Source organism: Coffea arabica, chromosome 1e (assembly GCF_036785885.1).
Source record: "Coffea arabica cultivar ET-39 chromosome 1e, Coffea Arabica ET-39 HiFi, whole genome shotgun sequence".
Lineage (NCBI taxonomy): Eukaryota > Viridiplantae > Streptophyta > Magnoliopsida > Gentianales > Rubiaceae > Coffea > Coffea arabica.
In genome coordinates, this window is record NC_092311.1 from 43,443,771 (window position 1) to 43,466,186 (window position 22,416).

General features: G+C 35.6%; 2 protein-coding genes across 2 annotated transcripts; both read right to left on the bottom strand.

The window, feature by feature from the left end:
• Positions 1–1,887: 1,887 nt before the first annotated feature.
• LOC113704883 (ubiquitin carboxyl-terminal hydrolase 8) lies at positions 1,888–13,482 on the bottom strand. Its single transcript, XM_027226753.2, has 13 exons — positions 13,019–13,482; positions 11,953–12,201; positions 11,125–11,260; positions 9,182–9,241; positions 9,007–9,102; positions 6,922–7,260; positions 6,409–6,549; positions 6,047–6,217; positions 5,181–5,438; positions 4,920–5,068; positions 3,675–4,229; positions 2,677–2,950; positions 1,888–2,416 (listed from the first exon to the last, which is right to left on the bottom strand). The coding sequence occupies exons 1-13, from the start codon at positions 13,174–13,176 to the stop codon at positions 2,294–2,296; spliced, it is 2,709 nt and encodes a 902-aa protein (XP_027082554.1). The 5' UTR covers positions 13,177–13,482; the 3' UTR covers positions 1,888–2,293.
• A 3,175-nt stretch (positions 13,483–16,657) lies between these two features.
• LOC113704890 (uncharacterized) lies at positions 16,658–20,145 on the bottom strand. Its single transcript, XM_027226759.2, has 3 exons — positions 19,771–20,145; positions 17,594–17,841; positions 16,658–17,333 (listed from the first exon to the last, which is right to left on the bottom strand). The coding sequence occupies exons 1-3, from the start codon at positions 20,003–20,005 to the stop codon at positions 16,989–16,991; spliced, it is 828 nt and encodes a 275-aa protein (XP_027082560.1). The 5' UTR covers positions 20,006–20,145; the 3' UTR covers positions 16,658–16,988.
• Between the last annotated feature and the right edge of the window lie 2,271 nt (positions 20,146–22,416).

Sequence of the window (22,416 nt, forward strand, 5' to 3'; positions counted from 1 at the left end):
AGTAATTAGAGGCAATTCCAAATTCAAATCAAAGCTTCATGTCAGTAATCCTTTCTTTCTTGTTCATCTTTGCCCACAAAGCCAATCAAACATGGTTGTGCACCTCCATCACCATGGTTTTTCTTGTTTTCTTGAGGAGGAGGTTGGGGTGGAGAAGAATGTAGTACATCATAGGTTGAAGTGGTCCTGCTACTGTACTGATTACAGAACTTGGGAGGGTCAGCTGCACATGTTATGCACACTGGGTAAAGATCAATGTGGTCCACTCCAGGCAAGAAGACTTCATTGCGATGGTGACACTGATCTTCTTATGATTCACTATAATTGCCTCAATTGAACAAACTCATGGTTTGTAGGGGATATCGCAGAGAAAGCATGAACAAGCAAATATGAAAATATGAACTTGCGTGGTGTGTGTTAGGGCGGTTTGAGGTTGTGGTGGCTCATTAAGAAATAGTTCACCTAATAGAATTTTTAACAAAAACACAAGTGTTTGAGTATGTTGTTTGGATGCGTACTTCACTTTTTGTATTGAAATTTTAAATGTATTTATCTCAGTATTGAGTTCATAATATAGAATAAAATAATTAAATTTTGTGTTTTATTTTCATTCTAAAAACACAAAATTTGAACTTTTACTAAAAGTATTTTTTTAACACCAAAAACTCTGTTACTAAATTTATAGGACAATATTCACCAAACATTTCAAAAGCACTTTTATCATCTGAAAGTATTGTTATAACAAAAATATAGCACTCCCAAAGGCCTCTTTTAGAATTATCTATGTATTAGTACTTTAAATACATTTACTCGGTTAGATCAAAACTCGACTCAAACTTGGTTAACATTAAATTTGAGCCGAGCTCGAATTGATTTAGCGAGTTGCTCAGAGTTGAGACGAGCATCTCTATACTTGGCTTGTTGGCTCATCGCACCAGCTCAAGTTTATATATTTTTATTTTTTTCATTATTTGTTATGAAATTATATTTATGTCCTCATTACTTTTATTATCTATTAGAATGAAATGTTTATTTTATCTATTTTTAAAAATATGATAATTATTTTTTATTTTATTTTTGAAATCAATTAGACTCGAACTCGAATCAATTAGGCAAAAACTTGACTCAAGTCGGCTCATTTGCAGTCTTGTTACATACTTAAACTCTTAATTTTGGATACTTTGCATCCTAAACTCTCATATTTGTCCCATTTAAGTCCAATCAATAATTACATTCACAAAATTAACAAGACTAAGAATGGTGAAAAATAATGATATGAAGTGTTTTATTTTAACTGCGATTCCTTAGCTTTTTTTTGACTTTCTCACTTTCAATACATTATTATTAGTTTGTATGGTCTCACTCACTAATATTATTAGTTTGTATTATTAATTTGCAAATAAACAAATTAACCTACACCCTCTAAGCCTATCATTCACGCATGCATCCAGATTTAACTGTGCACACGGTGATTCTAGTCTAAAATATTTGGTAACAATTGGTTTCTATTATATGCTTCATTTTATGAAATTGAATCCATATTCTACTCGTGTATGTTCAACATGGGTGGTCAGGCCCCAATCTCTTACAGATTAGGATGAATTTCTCTGTTTCTATCACATTCCAGATCATTGAAACATCTTATGGGGAAGGGGATTCGAAGTAACAGTAAATATATCAGAACAAAGAATAAAGTTTCTAATCTTTTTGAGGGTGTTTTGATCAAGAAACACAAAACAAGAAATAAAGTGCCAATTTAACAAGTTATGGGGGGCAAAGTTCAAACCCCCAAAAAATTCACGGGTGGCTTAGTGCAATTAATTCTAATAAGAAAGGGATAACTGAACACTGAAGTTAAGAAAGAGCAAAAACCAACTGATGAGTATATCAGACCAGAAAACTGCAAATTTTAATTTGTATAATTTCCTCTACTAAACATCAGCTCATCAGTTGTCTAAAAAGTTCTACAAAAGTTACACTGTAGAAGATGCAGAAAGCAATTTTTCACATACTTCTTCCTGTTTCTGCTCTAAAAACAAAAGAAACAGATCTTCGTCTATCTCAGAAGGCTATAGCTGTAAAAATAAGCTCCCTAGCTTATATCTCTCAGGTCAGTTGTCACTATGTAAATTGTCCTTGGCATTTCACTAAATCAAAGCCATTCTTTCTAGTCTATTCCTCAAGGCTACTAACTACAACTAAACAATGCCAAGGATGAAAGAATTCTACCCTTAAAAACAGGTACAAACCAATAAAATGATTCGTCAGGCTTCAATAGTTAGTAAACTGTCATCTAATTATTTTCATCTTCCACTCTTCTGTAGAAAAGAACATAAGCAGCTGAAGATTTAATCTTGTCCTCGTTGATGGGAGATACATGGCTGTCATCAAAGTCAAACCACCGACCGCCACCATGCTACATGAGAATAATGATGTTAGTATTATTGAGTTGCCGAGCGAAGAAAAGGCTGAGTAAATACTAAATATAGTATCCCAGGCACCATCATTGAGAGCACATATTTTAGCTCTATACATTCCAAAGTTGTACCAATCAGAAAACTCTCTTTTTAAATTCTCCAAACTTCAACTTGGACAACAAAGAGAAAATGGAAAAACAAGAAAACCCAAAGAGAGCACACCGAACTAAAAGTTATGTCAAAGTGAAGAGCCACTTACATGGACAAATGCAGTGTAATGACCGCCTCCCATGCTTCCATAGTGATTACTAATAGCATACAGCACGTAGCGGTTACAAGATTCCCCACTCTTGTAAGCGATATAAGCAGACAAATCAAGATTGTGGACAGGGAAGTCAACATATGTCTCCAATTTGTTTTTAAGAAACCGGCTGTATGAGAATCTTTTTAAATGTATGACTAGAACCTCAGGAAGTCGCCAAAGATCTAACTTCTTGCTGGCTTGGCAATGCTTCTTGCAGACAGGGCAATACCTGATTCCGAGAATAATATGCAGCACGTAAGATACTATAGTATGGATAATTTTGCAAGAAAAAGCAGGAGTTTATGACATAGGCTGAAGAAAAAGAAGAATAAGATCTATTGCATGAAGAAAGGTGAAATCTGATAACAAGCAACATGTCAATTGTTTATCCAAACAACATGCATCTAAATTGACTGCATTAAAAGGTAAAGGTAAGAAAGGAAACAAGGGGGCAATGTTTAACATGCAGGCAAGTAAAGTGCTTGTACCTTTGGAAAAATGGTTGGTTACAGGGGATTAACAAGCCAAGTCAAACAAATAAGGAACAAAGACTTCAGAAGCACCACAAATAGTGGAAGATTTATAAATGAGAAAATGACTTCTTTGAACCGAGAACAGCCATTTGGCTTTTGAAGTATGAGTACAACCGGGGGGAGGGATGGGTTGGGTGGCTCGAAGGGAGTTAATTGAGAGGTCTTGAGTTCAAGCCCTCCCAATTACAAAAAAATAAAGTATAATTACAATCCAAAATAGTTTGTCATCGTAATTGTGTTCCACTTTTCAATTGATCATGGCTTCCTAAAAATTGATATGTCCACTGTGGTAAGAAATCACACACCTCTTGTGTATTACGCTTGGACAAAGCATTGACACAAAAATTAATTACCAATGGCCGTGCAAGATGATAACAAGCATGGAAAAAATGTTTAGAAGATGATGCTTAGCACACTAACCACATATCTTCAGGTCCCAGAGGCTCCTCCTTGAGGAATGCTTCAAGGCACTTGTACAAAGAAACAGATTCCTGCGGTCTCTTCATTAAGTACCCTGACTTGAAAACTTCAGGTAATGAGCAAATCAGTTGTTGGCTGTGCTCTTCAACCATCTTATCTGCCCAACGTACAATTACACTTAACTGTCCAGTCATAGCCTTAGCGTTCACCGGCTCATCCATTGCTATTTGGGGACCTCTAACATTTCCCTGCTCATCTGCTAAGTAAAACTCAAAATCACAGTCAAACTGTGCTTCACCATCTAGTAGATCACCATTCTGAGTACATGTATTTGAATCAGGACTAAGTGCATCCTCAATTTCCTTAATTTCTTCACTTTCAGTATTTGTTGTCTCATTGCAACAGTTAACAGAATTTTCTTTTGGTATTGAGAAAGGAAGCAGTGATTTCATATAAAGATTCCTAACGTCAGATCCATTAGTAACTTTACTTCTTGCTACCAAAGGAATTCCAAATGCCTTCCAAACCGTGGTTAGCTTCCCATAGAAATATTGCCTGACAAAATAATAACTTTTACAAAGTTGGAATAGAGCACAAAAACAAGAAAAGCAGAGATAAAGAAGTTATATAGATACAATTTTCAATTAATCCTACGTAGAAACTCATGGCTTATGGTTCCCAGAGAAACTTCAATTGCAACGGTCACTGGTTGTCAAGGCACACTCTATCTGTGTGCATAGAATAAAAATTATATTTATTTCTAAACAATATATCATAGAAATTGATTTTAAGCTTCAAAAAAAGAATTTCTAGAGAATTCTAGGAATAGAAAATATAAATGAATATTTTTTGTTAAAAACCTAAAATTATGGGTAGTTACTAACATAATTTAAAATTCCTAATAAAACAAAGATATTTTTCTTTAATATGGTTGAACCATTTAACCCCATAATGAAAGGATAAAATGGTAGTTCAAAAAAGATTAAAACAAGTAAACTGCAATGCATAAACCTCCTCAGGCTTTATATATAGTATAGATATAGATATCTCTAACTACTAAAAGTCTGTGCTTAGGATCAGATAACCTTTCCTTAAAAGTGATAGAAAAAGATAAAACAAAATGCCAAGTTATACTCTGGTGCATAGTCCAACTGCAGAACATTCACATAACTCTGCATGAATCATCCACTCAAATGCAACCCCCTACAAAAAATTTTATTCAAATTCAGAAGCAACATAACTTACTCTTCCATCTGCTGGTGAGTAAAAACAACTAATGGTGCTTCATCAATTTCTTTTGTCATTTGATAAGCAATCAGTCGATCCTCATCTCTGATTAACGATAGTGAATTAGCTGACTCCTCTAGAAAACGTATGATGCGATTGTTGAATATCTGTGCATAACTAAATTATCATTAGGAGATCTAGATGAAAGAAGAGCATTAACTGGATACGAATTATCAAATAGGAGAAATATTAATCTCAAAGGATTTTGCAGAACTATACCTCAGCCACCAATAGGCTTTCATGAGCGCCTAAAGAACATGCATTGCTCAATGCCTGAATAAGATCCTCAAGTTTTCCAGTTTTGGGAACAGTGATAGTATATGCGGTTGGCTTTGGACTATCATCTGTTCTCATAACTGTTATTGTCATTGTCCGCATTGATGTTGATGGCAGAGGCAGTGACAAGTACATGAATGGGTCAAATGTAACAGAGACCTTTCTGCAAATAGGACACACTAAAGTGGACCTGTACTGACCCTGCAATGTCATAATTCATAAGCTTTAATCAACAAAGCTTAAAAGTTCTCACAGCCAATACAAGCAATGTACAATAGCCTATGAAGATTTTCACTTGTTTTAAGTCCAAAAGAGTACCAAAAGTCCAGGTAGATATAAGCAATATTCAATATCCATCCTTGAAATGAAAGAAAAATTGAGGAGCAGCAACAGAGATTAGATATATGTGTTCCATAAAGGATCACAATTGATTGAAGCAAACAGAATTTCTAAACATAAATTTGTACATTCCACCACCTTGACAATGTTATTCTCAAATGACCTCCCCCGAATGTTTAGAACATTATACTTTTAGCATCCTAAGTCTGAGATATCCTCATAATTAGGTTCACCGACCACTTTAAACTCCTCCAAAAGAGAAACACCAGTTCTGACCAATGCCCGAATAGTATGAACTACTGAACTGAGACAGCTCATACTAGCCTTATTTTATGTTGGCTTCATGACAGATCAAGAGTAGACAACTAACTATAACAAAGATTAAAAGACCACAATAAGCCAGTACCAAACACAAGGTAGCATATCATACAAAAAATGAGGCAGAGGAACCCTATGTGAAAAATACTAACTTGGCAGACATCAACAATGATAGAGTCATTGCGAGCCAAATGATTCCTCCAGTATTCATCAGCAACTTCTTCATCAGGCCTGTCATCTCCATCTTTAACCTCAGCATATGGTTTGCACTTCACTCGATTCAAATCTTCATGAAGTCCATCCAGAAGAAATGAAAGGAGTTCCTATAGTCAATAAGAAGAGGTTTCCTCAAGAAAGATCTTGACACAATAAATCTAAACGATGCCCTGTCTATCACATGTATCTTGTTACCAAAAATGTCGAGAGAGAGAGAGAGAGGAAAAGGGAAGAAGCGGAGAGAACATTAACAAGAGATGAAGATAAAAAGTGAAAGAACAAAAATAAGTATACAAACTTGGGAGTCATGCTGATTAAAACCACTGAATTGAGGAGCAAAATGGGCAAGTTTTGATTTGAATATTCTCGGTGCCACTGGAGCTGCCCCAGGGGCCCACAATTTCTTCAATAAATCTCCAAATGCAGAGGCAATCTCACCCTGCCCAATAAAAACATTCTATAAAATTGAGTTCGTGCTCGGTAGTAGTTGACAAGCAAGGCCAATACTACAATGGAAAATCCAGCATGAAAGAAAATGCCAACTAGGGGGAAAAAAAAGGAATTGCAAGAAGGTTAATGATGCTTGAGGCTCACATCTTTTGAGGCCCATGAAGGGCTAGGTGCACATAGCCTTGCCTCTTCAAGCAGAGAGGCTGTTCTGTGTATTAAAACTATGACCTTCCAGCCAAAGTATGACAATATCATAATTGACACCAATGCTCAAAAAAGCAAAGTTTACTGATGGCATGTGAAATAAGTGAACAAGTACAAAGTTAGTGATGGCATGAGAAAGTCAAGAACAAAAACATACATTCATGCCCAATGGGTTATCATGATTTATTTCACTCCTGAAATCTCCAAGGAAGTAATCAACCATCTTTGGAGTGTGAGCTAGGCACTGGATGGCACTATTCATGAAACATGTATTGCCTAGGTTTTGCAACCCTGTTAAGCCTAAAGTACCAACTTCACATGAGCTGCCAACAGACATATTAGAGTTGCTCTGCAAGTGATTAGACGACAAATTTCCTGTACAACCATTCATCATAAGTGAACCACCATTAGAATGTTGCATTGTCATATCATCTCGTTTCACTCCTCTATTTCTAACAGGATCAGATAACCCATAAACCTGCAACTCCAGTAGCATCTGTACAGGAAAATTAGATGAGGAAATGTAAGAAAACCACAGTCAAACAGAGAGAGAGAGAGAGAGAGAGCTCTAAGTAATACTAATTTAGAAATATAACTACATAAAAAACTGTATTCATTAAAACCAACTAAAAGTTGAGAAACGGTGATCAACGAGCAAGTACCAATGCCTAAACTAGAGCTCAACAACCTATGACAGTTCTCCTAACATATAAAATACGTTGATTAGATCCACCAACCATAATTGCAATCACAAAATAGGCAAATTACTATAGTAAAAAATTTAAAAAAAAATAACTACAAGAAAGTAACTTTTAGTAATTGAGGAGATTCAGTACATAGGATACTAGGCTGATCCTTTCTCAAGTTAAAAGAAGTAATTCAGATGACCAAGCCTTAAGTTGCTAGAGTCAGTTCTTCCTTATATTTTCCATTTATGAATTTAATCCTTCCGCTGTGCACTATTATTCTGGAAAGGTGCCTGATGCATATCACTACATTCACTAACACTTGAAACTTTCCTCAGATCCATTGTGATCCAGAAAAAAGAGAAGTGTGATCGGCTTACAAGTATATAGCTAATACAATATTAGGTATCTTTCCTCAGTCTATGGTATATACGGTAACTTTATAAACAAAAAAATCAACCATGCAACCCCAAATCACCACCGTATGTGCAACATTCTAATGCCCATTACTTATACGAAACAAAATTAACTTGAACTTCTGTTCAGATGACTAGGATAATCAAATAACCTGATGCAGTGATACGTAGCAAAAGTTCGTAGACAGGAGTAACTTTCTCCATATCCCTTGTAAGATAGCGCAAATTAGAACAAGTTCCTTTTATTCACTTTCTATCAGTGACTTAAAGGATATCCCCTTTTCCATTCTTTAGGATTCACAGATCAGTTCCTAAAACGTAACTAACATGTCCCTCAAAATTTGCATATTAGACAAACCTCATTAATACTCTGAAATAAAAGAACTTGTAAACGACACCATAACAAGGAAAAATATGCCTTCTAACGACATCCATCTCAATTGAAAAAAAAAAAAAGCACTGGAAAAGAAATTCCAGGCTTATCTGCTTCATCAGTTAAGCTTTCATAAGAAACAGCACATTAACACAGCATGTCTTCAGCGTGGCAGTGGCATCAGTAATGCAGAGAACAAGAAAAATCCTTAAAAAGTGAATACAACAAAGATGTCTGCAAAGGATGCTTACTGAGAATATTGCTATTCAACTCATTATTACTGCTTATTGAGAGAAGGATTGCTACCAAAAAACTAAAATGCAAAGCTTAGATTTCCTGGTGCTTAATATTTTAGGCAACTTAATAGCTAGACAATGCCATCCCCTCTGTTCTCTGCTGCTTAGTATGAGTTGCTATAGCTTAAGCTAAAAGCTCTTTTGAGCTGCTAAGATCTGATTTTGACTTCTGCTTTTAGCTTTGTATAAGATGAATAAGTTGATTACAAGAATTAGACTACAAAGTACTTTGAAAACACTCTGGCCTTTCAAACTTTTGAAACAACCCTTGGAATCTTTGAGAAGCTTTTCAAAAATCACTTTCTTGAAGCAGCTTCAAAAACAGAAGCAAAGGAGAAAAGACCCAATTATGAGGTTCATTAGTCAAAACAGTAGTATAACTGAGTCAGGTTTGGAATTTCCTAGTTTGGGGCGGTATGAAAATGCAAAGAAGTGTAAGACAAGGCCATAAAATATCCAGGAGTTACGTACATCTTGCTCTGACTGTCGCTGACTGTCTTTTAGCATCTTAAGCTTCTCGCTCAAGAAAAAAATAAGCATCTCGCCAGAAAAGTCCCAAATCCTTAACTGCACAAAAGAAGACATGTCAAATCCCACAAGAAGCAACTACATTCAGCATAAAACTAAATTCCACCATAATGCTCACTAGCTCAGTCTCAACAGAGAAAATCTTGCAGGCCCTCCTAAAGCACTCCAAAGTATTTTCCTGAAAGAAAAATAAGAAAGTAGAATAAAACATATGAAATTTAGAACAATTACATTTAAATAAGAAAAATCTTCAAAATAAATGGAACTAGAAAACTTTATAAAAGGAAATTCGCTCTCTATCTCTCTCCCCTGACACATGCAGACGCACAGATATACATCATCTCTAAACCTTATGCAGATAAGACAGACCACTGTTCATTACCCCATAACAAACATCTCATTCAAAACTGAAGCTCTACCTTATCTCCACAACTACAGTGCAGTGACAAGCTAATAGCTGGGAACAAATTATGCATACTAGCGAGCCAAGTTTTAATTTTTCATAAAAATGTTGAGGGAACGACATATAATTTTGTGAACAAAAACTTTTCAGTTTCATAAGGGGAAATAAAACAGTTTCTTAAATCTTGGTTGGCTTCATAGGAAGTTCTCAAAAGACAAAACAAACCTTCATTGCAGTCTCAGCTTAAGAAATTTCAAGGTATCATAAGTGGAGATAAGTGCTCTCTGCTACAATTTCTATTTTTCCCATCCTCTCCTCTCTTTCTTTTATATATGGTCTCATAACAGGGGTCCAAACCCACTTTGCTATTCACTCTTCTTCAGTCTCTCCATAATTCCAAACTATTTAACAATTCAGACATCTCTTTGCAGAGCCTAGTCAACCTTGTTTGAAACTTCTAAGATGATCCAACACAGTAGAAAGCAGGTCAACTATATCTGGATTCAAGTGTCATCAGAAGAAGAAGTTCAAAGAAAAGAATTAATCTGTTAAACTTTTAGAAACTCACTTAGTTACTTTCTTATCTTAATTTAATTTACAACCTATATCTGCCTGTCATGATTATACACGCAAATGTTTCTACATTCATCGACAAGACCAAACTGTAAATCAAGGACCATCACGAGAATATAGCAATGACCTTTTTGTTTAGTAAAGAATTTCCTTCACTAAATACACATTCTGGCATGCCTTGTTTATTAGTCATGAAACACAGATAGGGATAAAAACTCATGCACAAGACTGAGGCAATAAGTCATTGTGATGTAGTCTTGCATGGCAAATCCAAAGCACATTAAACACTAAAAGAAAGCACTGTTCTTTTAATTTCTCAAAGATTACTTGTAACTGATAATGTAAGACTGTTTTGAAAATACACGCAAGCCTTCAATCCCAGCTCAATTCTCTAAGAAATGCAGAGAGAGAGAGGGAGAGAGGGGGGGGGGGGAACAAGCAGCCAACAGCCAACCCCGAAACCACCCTTGTGATAGCAATTAAGTGCCAGCAGACCACTAACAGTCAATGTGGCAACTAGTTATCATTAATTAACCTACCATTCTACATTAACTGTTGCCCATATTTACTATCATTCATTAAGCATTAAGCATAAATTAAGCAGTTTGAACCACCAAACAAGACAAAAATGACAACTAACATTTCAGGTGGTAGCATAACAACAATGTAATCGAGAACAATTTCTTTATTTTGCACATCAATGAAGAGAATGTACCAGCTAGGAAATTAGACAACCTACAACATGCTTAGCTTTCTTATATGGTAAAACTTTCAACTCTAACTGACCAACTCTCCAACTGTACATTATCATGAGATGCAATATTTTATGACTCAATTTGATAAGTGAACAAAAATACATTGCATACACCATCAAGCCCATTTGCTTTATTGAGGGAAAACCAAAGATTCCCCAAATCTCTAGTTTTATTAAAACTTTTACCAGTGCAACAACTAGTAAAACACAAAGCACAAGCTGGCCACTCATGGTTGAATAACAAAGACAAAATATAGCACCATGGATGTGGTAACACTCTTCAAATCCACAAGTTACCCCATAATATGAAACTAGCAAATCAGATACTAACCTTTTTACTTATCTTCACGCCAAATGAGTCAGCCTCACGCAGAACAACTAGCCTGAGCTGTAAAGGATACACATCTGACATATCTTCTTCAGCAGAACTTTTGCCGTCCTTTGATGCAATTTTAGAGTCACTGTGCCTGGATTGAGACAAAACAATCAACACATAAGAGACTGAAAACTGCATGGTATTCAAACATGTACAAAATTGAGAACCAAGACAAATATCTGGTGAGTACAATCTCAAGGTAAATGCTTATTCTTTAAATAAAAGATTCTCATTCACAACGTATAAGGAATACCACACGAACTAAATTTGACATATTACATTCAAAAGGCCATGAAAACAAAGATGGAACTCAACAAAAAGTTTTAAGAATTAAGTAGTAAGAGTAACCAAACTTCATTACAAGTTGGGGATCTGTCATATAATCTAAGAGTCCCAAAAAAGTAAGGCAGAAGAGGATATGTAAAGCTAGTCAGAACAGTATGATTAAGGCAGTTGATGCATGACATGAAGCAAAAGTTTCAGCTTGACAACATCGGATATATCCCTCAAGCAGTATGCCAAAATCTAAGAAATGGTTCAACGGCCACAGGCATGTTAAAAAACTCAAGTAAGCAGAATTATCCATCACTCTCTGAGCTCATCGCTAACATAGAATGATGTAAACAATGGTGGGCTCAGCCAACAATTAATGATGTTATATTTGCTTTAGTTTCACAAGTGTATGCCAAGGTATGCAAACTGTGCCTCAGCCCCCAACATGTTGGAAAACAATTGGAGAGTTAAAAGAACATAAAGTAAGACTAACATAGAAACAATACTAACCATTTGAGTGCCTGAAGCCACATTTCACCTGAGACCAAAGCATAGTCACGACCTGATACCCCAACTTCACCATTCCCACGATTATGTGACAATGAATGATCCTCTTTTCTCAGGTTAAATGAAAGATCAGAACTGAAAAAATTGTTGAATAGCTTCATCGGCCCTCCATATGATGGCATAGGCGATGCAGTGTACAAGATTCCCTTCTTTTCATCCGACAATGAAGAGTCACGCGTTTCCTTCCACCACCTATAACATGCAACCACACTCAATCACTTAAACACAGAACCAGAACATGAAAGCATTACTACCATTAACTACCTAACAATATAAACGCACATATAGAACAGTTCAACCCCAAAATAGTACTTTAATACCTCATTGGTTCTAGGGTTTGCAAACTCAGTCAATCACTCACCAGTGATTAGGATTTACAAACTAAGCCAATTACTCACCATCTACAGTCACAATTCTTTTTTTCCTTTCCCTTTCCTGATGGGAAGAAACACCCTAACCTAGCAAATGCTAAACTAACCAGCCACAAATAAACAGACAAACAAAAAAATCAAAAAAAGGGGTAAAAGAAATTTTTGTGTTTTGCTTGTTGATTTGCTGCCAGCATCTGCCCCCACATTCTATTATAGATAACAAAATGTTTGAATGCGTGAAAGAGCACGAAACCTCCCACATTACCTTTAATAATCCAAAACTCCAATCAATCAACAAGATTAAAAAAAAATTCAAAACCAAATCAAGTCAAATACACCAGAAAGTAAAGCACATTAGAATTCAACACGCCCCAAAGTTCCTGATCAAATCCTCCCAAGTTGCTAGGTTTGATTTTTTCCATTTCCTAGGATAAACCTCTCATTCTTCACCTCAATTCCACCAAGACTACATTGCCAATCAAGCATTAAACAGAAACCCACGTCACATAAACGTTTCTCACCTATTTTCTATAACAGGTTCCTCTCAAACAACAAAAATCAAACAAGAGACTCAAGAATTGATCCAAAGGATGGGGACATCTAATTAAAATAGAGCAGTGGGTGAGCGTGTGAAATACCTGAGGGGGACTAAATAAACTCGCTGGCCACCATGTCCAGAAATGGATTGTTCTTCTAGCTGTTCATGCGGCTCTTGATTTTGCTGCTGTTGTTGAGAATGGGAAGAACAATCCGAGGATTCATCGGAGCTATTAATGATACTACTACTACTCTCCATTCTGCTTTCTGGTTAAAGAAAAAGGAAAAAAATCCAATGCGTCTATCTGGTATGTAATCAATCAATGTATGGATTGATGAAAGAGAGAGCAAAACACGGGGTCAGAAATGGCGGATGGGATTTGCAGGCAAAATGGCCATCGTTCTTGTTTTTTCCCCCTTCACTTCAGACGGATAGACAAAAAGAGAGAGAAGGGCGGATTTGCAGAGAAACAAGTGGAGCTTTTTTCTGTGAAGAGGACTCAAAAGGATGGTAGCAGTAATTAGTAGTAATTAGTAAAAGCGTAAAAATATTAGTGACTATAGACTGTATAGTAATACTACTAACTCAGCAATATTTCCTTCTTATAATCATGTTTATCACTAATAGGCTTTGTATAGTGCCAAATTCGAGAGAGTATCTAAAACCAACCAGCTCTTACGCATCACGTGAGCAACTCATCACTAATCACATTTATCACCCACAGATTTGATATAATGCCAAATTCGAGAGTATCAAAAATCAATCAACACTTACGCATCACATGAGCAAATCATCATTATGAAATATCCGTTTTACTCTTAAAAAGTACTAATTTTGCACATTTTGATACTCAGTGTCAAGAACACACAAAGTATTGTTTGCCTCGCAGGCAACCTTAGGTGAAGAGGAATTCCCAACAATTGCAAGGTGTAATCATATGAGACCATTCATAACTCTAGGAGTTTTCCATTTTGAAAAGTTTGCATGGTGTAGATGACAAATGGAGAAAAAGAATGACTTCGTTAATACTTTATTACTCCATGGTGTAGATGAAAAGAATAGGACTAGTAAGAAAAAGAATTACTTCATTAATACTATGAAGAAAGAAAACCTATATTCAGGATATGGAAAGGAATTTCAGAGTTCATTCTAATACATTTTTTGATTGGGTCCACCCGATGAAAATTTTATGCAATTTAGAGGATTTTTGATAAATTTGAACTTTTTTATTGTCGAATGTTACATCCCTATTAAGTATTAACGCGTATAGATAGGAGCACGAGAAAAAAACACCTCTTTTTTTATTTATTTATTTTGAGCCAAGTATCCAAAAACGAGGATAGGCACGAGGTAAATTACAGCTCTTTTGAGAAAGAAAAATATGCTTTCTAATCAAGGAAATGAATCATTAAGCAAGAGGTGAATTACAGCTTCTTCGAGAAAGAAAAAAAAAACTTTCTAATCAAGGAAATGAATCATTAGTAGACAATTGAAAGCGAAGTTATCCATCTATATGATTGTGTAAATTACTCAATTGTAGACTAGAAAACTTCCCAACTAGGTTTGGCATCTCATCTTGTTATGGAATAAAATCTACCTTAGTCCTTCATAGTGTATATTATATATTATGGGTCTGTTTGTTTGGAAGGAAAATCTTTTCCAGGAAAACATTTTCCATATTTTCAATTGTTTGGTTGTCAATTAATTTGGGAAAATAATTTCTGATAGAAAATAAGTTACACCCACCGGAGGAAAATAACTTCCGTATCTAACCCTGTGAAGTTATTTTCCTCAGCTTCTTTCACAGCCTCGCAAGGATTTTCGACATCAGCAAACAAAAATCCAAGGGAAAATAACTACTCGGAGATCTCTCTCTCTCTCTCATTTTTTTCCTTTTGTTCCCGAAGAACCCCCATTCCCGCTTCCTCCGGCGTCAGTCCTCAGTGGCGATCACCTCCTCCGGCGACACTATCTCGGTGGCTACCACCGCATAATCTATATACTCACGTCATCTTCATTCGGCAGGTTTTTTAACTCTTAGTTTCTAATGAATTAATTTGGCTGCTGAATTTTGGGGGTTTTATGATTCTTGGAATCAGAATCCGGGTAGGGTAGGGTAGTGTTTTTCTTACAATCTGGTGAGACCATTTGTGACAAGATTTCGCTGGGGTACCACCAGAAGACAATTGGATACTTCCTTTTTCTTTTTTGGTTGAAGTTCCTGTACCCCTTTTGATGTTGGAATTAGATTGATTTCAATAATTAGCTTGAGTTTGCTGCTTTTGGGTAAACACCCGTTGATAACAAGTGACATTATTTACTTCCCATTTGCCCCAGTGATGATTGTGTTTCATTTTGGTGATTGGGATATGGAGGAATTCTGTCTTGTTGAGCTTTATTAGTATAAATAGAAAAAAGGAATTTGGAAAATATTATCACTTAATAACCAAACACTGGAAAATTATGGGGAAGGAAGTGATTTTCCAGGAAAATGACTTCGATGGAAAATATTTTCCCTAGGAAAATATTTTCAGTCCAACCAAACGGACCCTATATGTATGTCTCCTTACGTATGTGTGTGCATATATATATACACGTATACGCACAATAATTTTTGTGTATTTTATATATTTTTCTTATTAGTTGTATTTAACATTTTCTTATTAGAATGAAATCTATCTTTCTTGTCTATAGTGTGTATTATACATAAGTCTATTTATGTGTTCCTATATCAGTATATCGCACATCCACACGTCTCATCTTGTTATAGAATAAAATCTACCTGACTCCTTTGCAATGTACATTACACGGACGTCTATTTATGTGTGTGTGTATTATATATACACACATCCACACATAAACAATGTCTATGTATTTTACATGGCGTATTTGGTTGGAAAAACCTATCTTTCTTATCAATTGTATTTAACTTTTTCTGTAGTGTATAACAGCTTTTTACTCTTTCAAGTGGGAAAATAAAACGGTCTAAAAAAAGTATGCAACATTTTAAGGGTAATTCAGTGCTAGGGTTGTGTCCATATAATACTCCAATTTTTAAAATAAAATTATTTTATCCATTTTAAAACTACTTTTTTATCCATTATTTTTTTTCTCTCTTACTTTTTTATGGAAATACTGGATGCTGGCTAGAGCAAGCAAGAAGCTAGTAAAGGATGTCATTCATGGTTTTATAATGCTCTGCTGCCCCAATAATGTGAGAGTGTAGGACAATAAAAAAAATTTGTTTAGTGCAAATATATATATATATATATATATATATATAATTTTTTTTTTATGAAGTCCCAGAACAATCTAAATATGGATCCTCAATGTCCTCATTGCGCTATTAATCTATTTTTGTTACTTTGAGCTTACATTTTTTTCTTCCTTTTTGTTTCCAAGAGAGGAACATCACATAATAAGTTGAATTTTATTTAATGTTATTGTCTATGCAAACATTCAAAAACATTACTTGATCCTGCACCATGATGATGCTTTTCCATTTTGGAGAGCATAACCAATTAAAAAGGACTTTTTGTGAGTTGAATTGTTTAATCGTTATATAATCAAGATTTGCAGTTCCATTTTTTCTCTTTTTGTTTTTGGCTGAGATTTTGACAAGTTTTCTTGATTTGGCTGTATCAAAGTATAACCTCAATCCTAATGAGGAAGCATCATATTCATAAACATTACTCACATTAGTACTTATATTCTGGTTAGGAAACTCCATCAAAGAATATGTCAAATACTAGCATTTTATAGAGCAAGAGTGGTTAGTGTATTGGGAAATGGTCTCACAAGCATCAAAAATTAACATTTGGCCTTGATACAAATAGTTAGAAACCACACAATTAGAGAAATAGATGGCTAAATGATAAGGCCGCATCAGCTTTGCACTCTCTTCTCTATGTTGGGAAATGGTCTCACAAGCATGAAAAATTAACATTTGGCCTTGATACAAATGGCTGGAAACCACACAACTAGAGAAATAGATGACCAGATGATAAGGCAGCATCAGCTTTGCACTTACATCTCTATCCACTGATTTAGAAATCATGAGCTGCTACACTTCAATAATAACGTGAGCCAGTATCATATAACCGGCCACCAGGGTACTGAAGTCTATGCTCAAAATCATCGTTCCTGCCACTACCAAGAAATCGTGCACGCTCTCTATGAGAATCATAATTATCAGCATTGTAAAGTCGCTGTGGATCTCTAGCTGGAGGAGTCCCCGTACTGTACCCTTGAGGATCACCATGGCCACTGCTAGAATAGTGGTCCATTGAAGCCTGCTGGTATTGTTGTTGTCTGGAATGAGATTCTCGTCGAAGAAACTCATCTCTCCGACTGGCATGTTGAGCTCGAAGTGCAACAAGCTGTTCTTGATATTGTGCATTGATCATATTTATTCTCTGGAAACAACGGATACAACTTGTGTTGGTCAGAAAGAAGATTGGCTAAGCAAAGGGAAAGAAGCCATGGGAACATAGCAACAATGCATGGATTTCATTTCTGGAAGTGGATTCAATATGCTCGTGCTTTCAAATGTCAAATATGAAAATAAGATAAAAATTAAACTTCAGTGGCTAATGACTTTTTAGATCAAAAAGCAAAGGAGATCTTTTAATTTAACAAATACAGGGTGTAAGGATACACTTTAAGTTGAACTAACCTCCCGATGCCTAGCAATTTCCGCGTCCTCCGCATCAATTTGCTCCTTGCTCAGTTTCATGAGATCATCGAGGAATTTCTCCTCAAGTCCTTCAAAAGTCTGCGGCATGAAATTCTCTTCATACCCCATATTCATATCTTCTCCACGAGGTTGAGACCTTGAATCATGGCTGCCTTGCCTCTCCGGTGCCATCCTTGGCTCTGGCCTTTGGGCTTGGTAGTAAGACCTAGGTGCTTCGTTCCCTTGACCTGTAAAAGAAATTCATATCAGATCCAAGCACAGAAGGGCACATAAATTTTGTCATCCCACTAGTAGAATGAAGCAAATGTATAGGTAAGTCTGCAAAACATAAGAAGTTGGTTGCACAAAGATCCTGGAAGGTCCCAGTTCAACTTTGACTCTTTAAAGATAAAAACATGCCTTTTCCCAACTGAAGAAATACACTTTAGTTTCGTGAACTCTCAACAAAGGTCAAATAGAAAAGTAAAGATTATGGCCAATGTGGAACAAACATCTCATCATATGTAAACATGCATGCCTTTTGAACAGAACATGATCAGCAACTTAACGTTTCCTATTGGTTGAAAAAAAAAACATCATGCCAAAACCCAATCCAATCTGCACATACTTAACTGCTGCATTTATTTGTCGACAACAGTAATGCACTTAGGGTAGAAACAATCGAGCTACCTTCTAGCTAGTCCTTCCTATTAACCTTTTAAACATTTTGAATCAATCAATCGTCACTTTGTTCTGAAAGAAGGATTTAGCATTGGTTAACTCAATGGCAGGCAATGCTTGATAACATGTGACTGTGGAGCTCTATTGCATGAGAGAGAGAGAGAGAGGGTTGCATGAAAACTGCCAAAATATGATACAACACGCATACGAGATCTTTCTATTCAAGCATTACCAATTTATCCTTGCATAGTAGTTTCACTGACTAAAACTGAGGAACCTTTATCAATAAGACATTTCAATAATTCAATGCCTAGTTGCTATAAACTTTCAGAGCGATCTTTGGTAATGCATGTTTGACTCTTTATACAATGAATGAATTAAGACACCCACAGAGTTGCATCCCCAATCAAAATATCAATAAGGTTCGAAAAAAATGGAAAGCATAATCTTGCACATAATTGAACAGCCCCAGATTCGTTCATACAAGCCAATAAAATTGCAAATTTATGCTCCCAATTATGGAAATACATATCTCCAGAACAATTTTCCTTTCAGGGGCACAGAAAACTATTGTACTGCAGAAAAGGCCCCCTTTACCAAGTTAAATTTTGAAACACAGTTCAAATTGACAAAGACCACTAATCATCCCATCCCAAGATCTTAAAGGTACAGACTTTGTCAGGGAGCAGCAATTCCTGGAAGATTTGCTGTTTCCCAACAGTCACACCTATGCTAGTTTGTGTCACCATACACTTTGAAACATCTAGATGGCTAGATTGCAAAGCCATCTGAAAAGGCTACCTTGTCAAAGACTGTCTAAAACACAGATACTAAACACTTCATATTATCTATAATCTGTTTTAATTCGATTCTTAATCTAGAAGTGGAACCCGAACATACCAGCATTTGAATAAAAGGGACAAAACCAACATTCAATACCAAAACCTATCTCAACCAGTTCCAGGGCATTAAATCAAAACAAGTGGTTATCAGTACTTACTAAACGGATATCTCGGTTGCAAAATGAGATGGTATCATAGATTTTACACCGCTAAAAGAAACATATAAACTAATTTTCGCATGAACTTAGCACCATATGCAGTCTTTAAACCAACTAAAGGATACAATTCAGAATTACTCCTCACTAATGCAGGTAAAACCAATGCCCCTAGATCACAAAGGACAATAACCTTCCAATGCCACAATGCTTTAACAGCATCATTTCGACGTTTTCCACTAACACACAAATTTTTATCGAAAGCTGAAACATTTATTAACGAACGCTATCAGGTCAATTACAAAATTAAAAGTACAGAAGATACACAAAGCCCAGAAAGAAATCACAGCCAGCGAGTGCAGCATAAATCTTACCTGAATCAATAGCCAATTCATCCAAATGAGTCAAAAAAAAAATTGAAACCCACGTCAGAAAAAGCATAAAGAATAAATGGGACAACTAATTGAAAAAAAAAATTAAGCTAAAAATGGAATCTTGCCTTCATTGTGGAACATGTGGGGTGACATAGGGCTGGATAGTCTGGCCCCATCTCTTTCCAATCTCCATTGATTGTGATTACTACTATGACGCTCAGACTTGCTGCTCTGCTGCTGATGATGATGCATGTGAGGCGATGGCGCCATTCCCGCAGCTGCATAGGCAGCTGATGAATCACCACCGCCGTAGTTGTGCCCCCCTCCTCCTCCTCCTCCTCCTCCGCCTGGCCTCCTCATAGGTGTGTTTTTTTTTTAAAATATTTATAGTGTGTGTTGTATGTGAGGAAATCAACAAGAAATGGTTTTTTTGATTTCTTGTCTCTTTTAAACAGCCACACTAGAGCAGGCCAGTCCCAAAGGGTTTGGTTGGAATTTTAATTTAGTCTCAAGATAAAATCGTAGATAAAATTCGAAAAAAAAAATCTCCCCCTTTACCCAAAAGATAGTTCTATTTCCATAACTACCCAAGTGTTTTTTTTTTTCACTTTTTTCGCTTTTTTTTTTAACAAATAACAAAAATTACTTGGGTAGTATTTTGTTTTTCCTTGTTGGAATATAAAAAGCTTAGACTTTTCCTTTTCTTAATTTTCTTTTCTTTATCTTTAATAAATTCCAACATACTGATAGAATTTAGTGTTGTTTTGAAAAGTGTATGAAGAAACATATGGAATAGGCATATGTGTATAAAAAATAGTAATAGGCATTTCTTTCTTTTTTTTGGTTATAAATGGAAAAAGAGCTGCAAAATAGCAACGATTTAAAATATAATTGTGTTGATAGTGTTGTGATAACTACCTTATTTCAGCACTATACAATAAATAAGTCGTCTTTTAACTCCAATTTAGCTATTAGCTAACACTATGGCTAAATTTTATGTTTTGGTAAAAAGTTAGAAAAGAAGAAAGTAAGAGTTTTTATAAACTTGTGAAGTTATTGTATATAGAATCATTTTTAAAAAAAAAAATTATTCTAAACTTATTGTAATAAAAAAAGTGAGAAATTAATGTTAATGATTGGCTCCACCCTTTGCATTAGACAATTGATCATGCACATAAATTTCAAATTTATGCTCCCCAAATACGTTCTTTTACATTTCTATAACGTATTTTACCTATTAAACATTATTATTTGACCAAAAAAATTATTGTCGGGTGTGAAAATTATACAAATTAAATTGCTACCACCTTTGTTTTACCATATAATCTTGGAAATTGCTAAACAAGTTAATGCGTGCTAATTATATATTTTTAATAAAACTACGATAACCTTGGGTTTTATGATGGTTATTATGGATAACCCCCCGATAATTTGCAAAGCTACATTGACATAATGACATCTCTTAGTTTAATTAGTGGAAAGTATATTATTTTGTGGAGGTCTTTTTTTTTTTTGGTCAAAGGTCAACTTCATATATATTTTGTGGAGGTCTTGGTTCCTCCATTTTGAGTATTTTCATAAGTGTGATATTTTATGAATTCAATAGCATGACTGAATTACGTACGTATGCAACTCCTGAAGACATATATAGAGTGTCAATTGTTTTGTCCTTGTTGTTTATGTTATACATACATACATATATATATGTATATATATAAATGACAAGATTACAAGATTTTGTACATTTGTGTTATGTGCAGTTCCATGTATTTAATTTGGTTGAAAGGTATAAATCATTAGTAATTTAATAAATGACTATTTTGCAATTTCACGTTTTACCTCCTAGATAATAAAATGTCATGGTTGCTAACTATTCCATCCCTTCATCTTCCCTCTCAGGGTAAACTTCCTCTGACAAAAAAAAAAATTTACCCAAGAAAAAAGAGGCCTTTGGCTCTCTCTCTCCCTATGGAATTTAGTTTTACTTTTCCCTATGATTAACTAGTGAGATTTTTCTTAGGATTTGTCATCCCAGTGCACTAATACATCAAATACTAATACTGCAAGATTTTACCACTTGTGTAAAAAGGGATTCAATGCCCTGGAAACATTTGGTTGGTGCACAGTAGATGCAGCGCTGTGTAGCAGTGGCCGGTCTTGGTTTAATTAGGCACAGAATTGATTGTCGAGTTAAAAAATTTTCTCATTTTAAGCCGTCAAAAACTGTCAAGGACGTCTTTACAATTGCATAGAAGTCCTTTGACCCGTTTAAACATGAGAAATTTCAAAGTCAACATAGTCATGTTTTGTGTAGAGTGGTTGGTACGGCCACACTTGTACCGTACACCTAAAAAGGTGTTATTGGGTGTATCACGCACACCCGTGTTACGTGACATGCCGCGTAGTGTATTAATACTTATTATTTATCGCTTGATAATGCTGATAGACCATTCCTTGTTTGGTAGGTACACACTGCCTAACCGGGGGTTTGGGGTCTCTTTAGGTCTTAGTAGCAGGGCTCCCTGCTGGGTTTGCTTGAGTGCAGAAGTGTATCCCACATCGAGAGTTTGGGGGGGGGTTTGGGGTGGTTTATTAGGGTCCTCAGGAACCACAAGAGTTGCCGGCTTTTGTGGTTTCCTGTGGAGTAACTTTAGTAATCTATCAAAAAAGTCTTCTGGCTTTGGAAAAAAGGTATCGAAGAGGCCAACCACATTACTTGGTGATTAGATAATTAGTTAATCAATTGTCAAGCAAATAATAATTGTCAAGCA